This window comes from Sinocyclocheilus rhinocerous, unplaced genomic scaffold, assembly GCF_001515625.1.
Source record: "Sinocyclocheilus rhinocerous isolate Xijiao unplaced genomic scaffold, SAMN03320098_v1.1 scaffold606, whole genome shotgun sequence".
NCBI classification, from domain to species: domain Eukaryota; kingdom Metazoa; phylum Chordata; class Actinopteri; order Cypriniformes; family Cyprinidae; genus Sinocyclocheilus; species Sinocyclocheilus rhinocerous.
In genome coordinates, this window is record NW_015661919.1 from 983,720 (window position 1) to 991,728 (window position 8,009).

The following is an 8,009-nucleotide window of genomic DNA, read 5'->3' on the forward strand; positions in this document are numbered from 1 at the left end:
CTAACTGACCTCAGATGATGGATGCTGATCCAGAGGCATGCACACTTTTTGACTCTATGAACACAAGTTATCTATTTCATATTTTTGTATGGGTGTTGAGTGTGTTTCAGTCACAGTGGGCTGCAGAGCACAGTAGTACACAGCAGAGTCAGACACATGCACATCCTGGATTGTCAGTGGAACTCTTCTTGATGTGGAGTCCAGTGTTGCTGAAAATCTCTTATTAATATCAGCCTCAGTTATTCCTTCACTAAATGAATATTTATTCAGAATGAAGGTTGGTGATCTATTTGATAGTTGTTTGTACCAGAAGATATATGCATTTGTAGTTGTGGTGGAATAATTGCACAGTAGAGTAACTGGATCTCCTTGTTTTGCAGTCATTTCTATTGAAGGCTGTTTAACTCTGTCTTGCCCCCAGCACACTGGAAAATAGATTTAACTATTTATAATTTACATATGTTGAGTAACTAAAAAATTATAATAAAGTGGAAATGATTATCTTTCTTACCAAAGTACTGTGCTGTGAAGAAATGCATAATAGTCACAAGTTTTTCCATTGTTAAGATAAAGAGATTAATATTTTAACATGTATGCTCTCATGAATGTGTCTCTCTTTCCTGTAGCTCTCTGTTTTCTCTGTGCTGCACTTCCCTTGATATTTTCAAGTCTTCAAGTAGGTCTAAATCCTCACATTATTGATGGCACTTTTGATGGTTTCTGCCCTCCAGTGGTGAATGTATGTATTTTTAACACACATAGCCACATTATGTTTTTGTAGCAGTGGACATGCAGAGGATGAAGCCTTATAGAGTGCATTAGTGCCCGCCCACTCTTTTAGCAGCGTTCATTTTTCCCTTAATGAATTTTTAAAAAGTCTTTGTTAAAACATTATTAGCCACAAACCGAGGTGAATCACAACATTACAGACTTTAATTTGAAGTCAAAAACTCAATGATGATGATGATCAGATGAAAAAAAAACAAAGATACAAGACTGTGTACTTAGTGAAGGAAAGACCTATAATCCCATGAAGCATTGCAAATGACATTAATCGAATCAAAAGCATTTAAGCATCTTCTATTCCTTTTAATGATGGATGGCAAACCTACTTGAAGGTGCATTCCGCCTTCTACTGCATAACACCTGCATGACAGCTGATGTAAAATAAAGGATCAGGCTTACACCGTGTCTACACCGGGCACGAGCGGCGCGACAAAATACTATAGAACTCATTATAATCAGTGATGCTGTCTACACTGGATGCGGTGTGACGCGACTCGACAAATCCCCGACAGTAAACTGCTGCCGCGTTCTATTTATGACGTATTGACACAAATTTCAAATTATTTTCAACGGTCGCTTTGTCGTGTCCAGTGTAGACACTTTTTAGCTGTTGCGGCGCAGCGCGACACGACAACTGGCTCGCATCCGGTGTAGACACGGTGTTAAGAGAGCTGATACCAAATTTAAAAAAAAAAGCATATAAACACAAAATTAATACCCGTGACTCCTGACGATATATTGAGGTCTTCTGAAGCAAAACGATCAGTCTGTGCAAGAAACTGAACATTATTTACACATTTACCTTTATTTTAATGAACTGGTTCAATTCACTTGTTTCTTTTACGTGATCATGCAATGATGTAACATATGCACAATTATATAATTAAAACACTCAATAATGATGTGAAATGTTGATGTTTTATATGTCTAATGCATTTAAAGTGAATAATCTTATTGAACTCATAATTCAAAAAGTGTTTGGTTCACGTATATGCGCATGTCACCAGATCATTGGTCTTCGGTAAGAGTCGGAACTGTTTTCTCAGTTCAGTGTAGTGTTAGAGGAACTGAAGCACTGAATTAGTCCGATTTGATGAACTGGTTCAACTAATTCTCCAAAAAGAACCGGTTCAAAAGAATGATTTGTTTGCGAATCACTGAGGCTAAAGCTAAGGATTCTTGCACAGGCCAATTGTTTAAATTAATAAGTTCTCAATATATCTTCAGGAGCCACGGGTATTAATTTTGTTTTCTTTGATATGCTTTTTTCTTATTCTCAAAAACGGGCAGCCGCTGACTTGCATTTAATGAACCTACATCTTGGATGGCCTGAGGGTCATTACATTAACATTAAAATTTTCTTTTTTGGTTGAACTATCCCGTTAATTAGAACTAAAAAAAAAATAAAAAAATCGCACATCATAATAATAATAATCAATTATTGTTTGTAAATAATTGTAAATATCATGATGATGCTATTAGCTGAGATGACCTGCATTACACATATGTAATTTGTAAGTTCATGTGTGTCATGAAGTGCTTTCACAAACTTGCGTATCTTCTGTTGTGCATTTCACTTTTTTCATTTTTCTTGCCGCCTCTTATTAAACATTATATATCTGGATAAAATTTCTTATCACAATCATATGCAGGTGTTTACACATAATTTATTAGTTTCTATGTATAACATATTGTGGTTTTGATGTGGTTCAGTTTCAAAGAGAAAAATTAATTAGAGTTTTTGTACAGCTACACATAGACTTTGTATCACTGGGCTCCAACTCTTAGAGCACAATAATAGAGAGCTGAATCTGACAGAGTTACACTAGTAATGGTGAGTTCAGTGGATGTTTCTGATGTAGTCGACTGAAAGCGAGGAAATGATCCTGTAATGAGGCTTAATAATATGATTATGTGGTGAATATTGCCATCTTATGGTTACCAAAAAGCATTACAAAATGACAAATTTTTTCGTAGTAGTTTCCTCATCCCCAAAAATTCTCCATTCTGTTTCTTTCCTCCATGCAGATTATTTTTTATTTAATTTTATTCAAAAAAAAAATTTCATAAATGTTGGTAGCAATTACATTGTGAAATGTACCTTTCACAGTACATATCAGTTTAATCATGGGTTTGTACAAAATTATTATATCTAATCTTAAACATGAGTCTTTGAGTACTAAAGTCTTATGGAATACATTCAGTGTCTCAATTGGCAATTTGCGAATGTGATTCTCTTGATTGTTATGTTCTCCGGCCAGTCTGTTTAGTCTAATTTGTAGCAGGTATAGTTATGCTTTTTCACATGTCAGGTTTTTGTACAAGTGTTTTTGTGTTTTCTGTCACTGTGGGCCTCAGAGCACAGTAGTAAACAGCAGAGTCAGACACACGCACATCCTTGATCATCAGTGGAACTGTTCTTGATGTTGAATCCAGTGTTGCAGAAAATCTCTTCTTAAAATCAGGCTCAGTATTTCCCTCACCAAAAGTAAATTTATTCAAAATGAATGTTGGTGATCTGTTTGGCAGCTGTTGGTACCAGAAGAGATATGGGTTTGTATCTGTGGTGGTATAATTACACCGTACAATAACTTGATCTCTTTCACTCGTAGTGATTTCTCTAAAAGACTGTTCAACCCTGTCCTGTCCCGAAGACACTTGGAAAATAGACAGAAAAATTTTATCATTAACTTGAATTTTTAGGAAAATAAGTGTAAACGTTTAGTAACCTGAATGTAAGTAATTATTTTTCTGTTAAAGTATGCAGAAACAGAAAAAAATGTGCTTACCCTCATAATGTGCTATGAAACACAGAGAAATCAAAGCCCATCTAAACATAGTTATTCTACGAGGTAAAAGAACAGAAAATCTACTCAACTCTGCTCTAAAAAACTCTGCTCATCTCACAGAGCTCTTCTTTAAAGGTTTGTATCATGTCACATGTTATACCTAAAAATGAAGAGATCAATGCTGACCCCTTTTGGACAACATAGGCTCATTCGAAATACGTGCCTCTAAATACATTTCTGCTAAACTGAAAAAACATATTGGAGAGCAGTAGTTTCCAGTAGGGAATATCGATACAGATACCTCTAAACTAAACTGATTTTTTAAATTATTAAAAGAATATAATCAGTAATTATACTCACTTAATGTTATATTTTAAAGCCATGTTTTTTAACATTTCATAGGCCTTTTTTGTTTACACTGTCAGAAATAAAGTATACTATAATTTTATTTTAGCCCTTTATTGGGGCAGTAACCTCAAAGGTGCAACTATACCCCTAAAAGGGAGCATATTAGTACCATACAAGTATGCTTGCTTTAAGGGTTACAAAGGTGCACCTTTGAGGGTACCTCATGAAAAATAAACATGGTGTTACATAAGTACTAAAATGTATTATTATTATTACCATGGTAAATTTGTGGTTACTGCATATAGGGAATAGAAAATTTAGTTTCACACAAGTCAGATTTACATTATTCAAAGATGTGACAGATGCATTTTTGCTTAATGTACTTGATGTACAGATAGAACTTCCAGGAGTTTTGTAATGTTAAGTGTGTTTCTGTCACTTGGTTTCGCTGTGATATATAACAGCTCTAATCACATGATCAGACACCTGGAGAAGTTACACATGACTATACACAGATGTATTGTTTTTTTTTTCAAGGGAAATAGAAATACATTCTTAGTTTAATTATATTTAGAGGTTAAAAATAACACCTATTAAAGCACATAAACATAAAAAACTCAACCATGTTTTTGTATGAGTGTTGAGCTTGTTTCAGTCTCTCTTTGCTAAAGTTACACTGAACATATTTCCAAACACCTGAAGGAGGAGACTGACTATACCACAGTATCTAAATACACTGCTTGACTGGAACATTTTATTCATTTTGACATTTAAGTGTCATAGTGTTGTATAATATTTAACATTAAGTTTATGATATTTCAGTTTTCTCTCATTCCTCAATTATATATGGTAAAAAGTGCAGTTTAATAATACAGATCAAATAAAAATATTAAATACAGTTATTAGAGCATATTAATTTTGCTCCTAAACAAATGCTACATGAAGGTAGTGAAATACAATTATTTGCTTGGTAGATTGTGTCTATTTCAGTTATTTCTGAAATTTTGATTTGTTTAAGGGGATAGTTCACCCAAAAATGAACATTTCTGTCATCATTTACTCACCTCATGTTACCAACCATTTTGTCATTGTCGCTTGAAGTTAAAAAGGGAAAATATTTTAACAGAAGTATTTTTTCTTACTGTATAGTCAATTTACTGTATAGTTTCAGATTCTTCATGAGGTTCAGCCTCATATAAGAATTTGAGGAATGATGCCTCCTTGTGGTGAGTTTAAATAGATTTTGTTGAGCTGAACTACTTAAATTAAATATAATATATTCTGACAAAATTCACAAACACTGTAATTGATATCAGAATAAATTAACCAGAATAAATAAGAAATAGAATTACATTTACTGGACATGTTAGTTTGCACTGCATGAGGAATTTGACTTGGAGTGGAAAACTTTCATAAGAGAGTTGTGACGCACAACTGTAATTCAGGAAATATTGTGTTTCCTTTTCATTACCATTTCAGTAAGCACACACAGGTGTTTCCACAAGTATAATTAAATTGTGTGAATTTTAGATTGTGGGTTTGATGTGGCTTAATATCAAAGGGAAAAATGAATTAGAGTTTTTGTACGGCTACACATAGACTTTGTATCACTGGGCTCCAACTCTTAGAGCACAATAATAGAGAGCTGAATCTGACAGAGTTACACCAGTAATAGTGAGTTCAGTGGATGTATCTGATGTAGTCGACTGAAAGCGAGGATCAGCAGGGCTCCCACCTCCACTACTTGACCGTGCAGCCTTGTATATTAAATAGCTAAGCTCTTCATTAGGATTCTGTCTGTACCAGTAAAGTGTAACATATCTGCTGCTTGTATCATATGAGCAGCTGAGGGATACAATCTCATCTTCCTTCTTTATGACACTAGTTTCTTTTGGTCTAATCTGGTCTGCAGTCATCACACCTAAAACAAACAAACAAAATAAGAATCAAGTAACACAAAACTATCCAGTTTGGATGTGTCTGTTCACTACTGTAATTATTAAAAGAGTCAAATTGTACCTGAAGTCAGAATTAAAATGAGAAGCAGGTGTTTTTCCATGTTGACTAGGTCAGATCAGGTGTGTATTAATGTTCTCTGTGCTCTGAGCTGCAGATCTGTGTTACTGTGAGTCGCTGCAGTTTCACACTCAAACACACTGGAACTTCCTGCTTTCTGTGTGATGAGACCGTCTTCCCCTTCTCATGTTTTTGCTCTGCGATTGCTTAAAGGAAAGCTTTTGCAACCGCAATAAATTATACATTTATCTATTTAGTAGATCATTTTGAAGACAAATACAAACATGAATGACTTTGTTGTGATGGTTTTAAGGTAATGTGATTTGATTTGAGTTTGGAAGTTCATTTCAGGTACATTGAGTGTTGAAGTTGTTGTAAGATGTTGTATCTTTCTGTGATAATGACTGCAGAGGATGGATCTATTTCATGTTTTTGTATGAGTGTTGAGTATGTTTCAGTCACTGTGGGCTGCAGAGCACAGTAGTACACAGCAGAGTCAGACACATGCATCTTTGATCATCAGTGGAACTGTTCTTGATGTGGAGATCAATGTTGCACAAAATCTCTCCTTAAAATCAGACCCAGTAGTTCATTCACCAAAAGTAAATATACTCAGCATGAATGTTGGTGATCTTTTTGGAAGCTGTTGATATCAGAAGAGATAAACATCTGCATTTGTAGTTGTGGTCAAATAATTGCACAGTAGAGTAACTGGATCTCCTTTATTTGCAGTCATTTCTCCTGAAGGCTGTTCAACTTGCCCCCAGCACACTGGAAAATAGATTTAAAGGGGTCATATGATGTTGCTAAAAAGAACATTATTTTGTGTATTTGGTGTAATGAAGTGTGTTTATGCGGTTTAAGGTTAAAAAAACACATTATTTCCCACAGACTGTACATTATTGTTTCTCCTCTATGACTATGCCCCGCCTTTCTGAAACGCATCGATTTTTACAAAGCTCATCGGTCTGAAAAGCGAGGAGTGATCTGATTGGCCTGTTAATGCTCTTCTGTTCTCTGGGTTGTGATGCTCTGACTTTCTGCAGGAACTGAGTCATACAATCAATCTGGATCTTCCTGCTCTCTGTTGATGATGATGCATTTTGGTAAATTAACTAAAGAGGTAGAGAAGCAGATCTGTAAATGACATATGTTATTTATTAAATAAAAATGAGGAGCTAATGATTCTGTACAATGAACTTTAATTCCGTAGTAGTTTCCTACAGTTGAACCCACTGCAGCAGATTCCTCAGTGCTGTCTGGTGTGATTTCATCTCCAAAACTCACACCTGGAAAAGAGCAAAAGAACAACTTTTAATTTTCAAATAGTGTTTGAAATTGATTAAAGTGATCATTGATTTGAAATTGTATACATACAATTAATCTATATATAAATGTTAACATTTTCAGTGAAAAAAAGAGCTCATGTAGCATTTAAAATTAGAAAATTATTTGACAAAATATTATATGTATAGGGCCACATCTATCTATAAAGCCTGCTTAATAATTATGCACATCTAAATATTTCACTTCCAGCCCTCGTTAACAATTATAGATCGCTTATAAATCAACATAGGGCTGCACAATTAATCAAATTTCTAATCCAATTACAATTACGGATGCCACAATTACATAATCGTTCAAAGCAGCAATTAATCGTTCAATGTCCACTTATGTTATTCTGCATGCTTAAGATGCTTTTCTTTCTTTCTACATGTTATCTTGTTTTAATTTTAGTTTTAGTATAACATTATAATACCATGCATATTTTTACCTTTTTATTTAAAGAGAAGCCAATCCAATTATAGTTTAGTATTTAGCTTAATACTATAGAAAAGCAATAAAAGTTTTTCAGTTAGTGTTTTCAGCTTGCTTATTTTCATATACAAATATGGCATTCAGTTGCTTCAAACAAAGGTGTAAACATCATTCATTTAATTGCAAATTGATAATCGCAATTACAATTTCAAAGGAATAATCGACAATTATGATTTTTGTCATAATCGTGCAGCCCTACTGTCATTAATTACTCACCCTCGTGTTGTTCGAAACCCGTAAGACCTTTGTTCA

General features: G+C 34.3%; 2 gene segments (V, D, J or C); both read right to left on the reverse strand.

Moving 5' to 3' along the window:
* LOC107726914 (Ig lambda chain V-VI region SUT-like) lies at positions 1 to 560 on the reverse strand. The segment is given in 3 exon segments: positions 1 to 54; positions 130 to 425; positions 512 to 560. Coding segments are annotated over 3 exon segments (399 nt in total).
* Positions 561 to 5,530: 4,970 nt separating this feature from the next.
* On the reverse strand, positions 5,531 to 5,995 carry LOC107726915 (T-cell receptor alpha chain V region HPB-MLT-like). The segment is given in 2 exon segments: positions 5,531 to 5,844; positions 5,943 to 5,995. Coding segments are annotated over 2 exon segments (354 nt in total).
* Between the last annotated feature and the right edge of the window lie 2,014 nt (positions 5,996 to 8,009).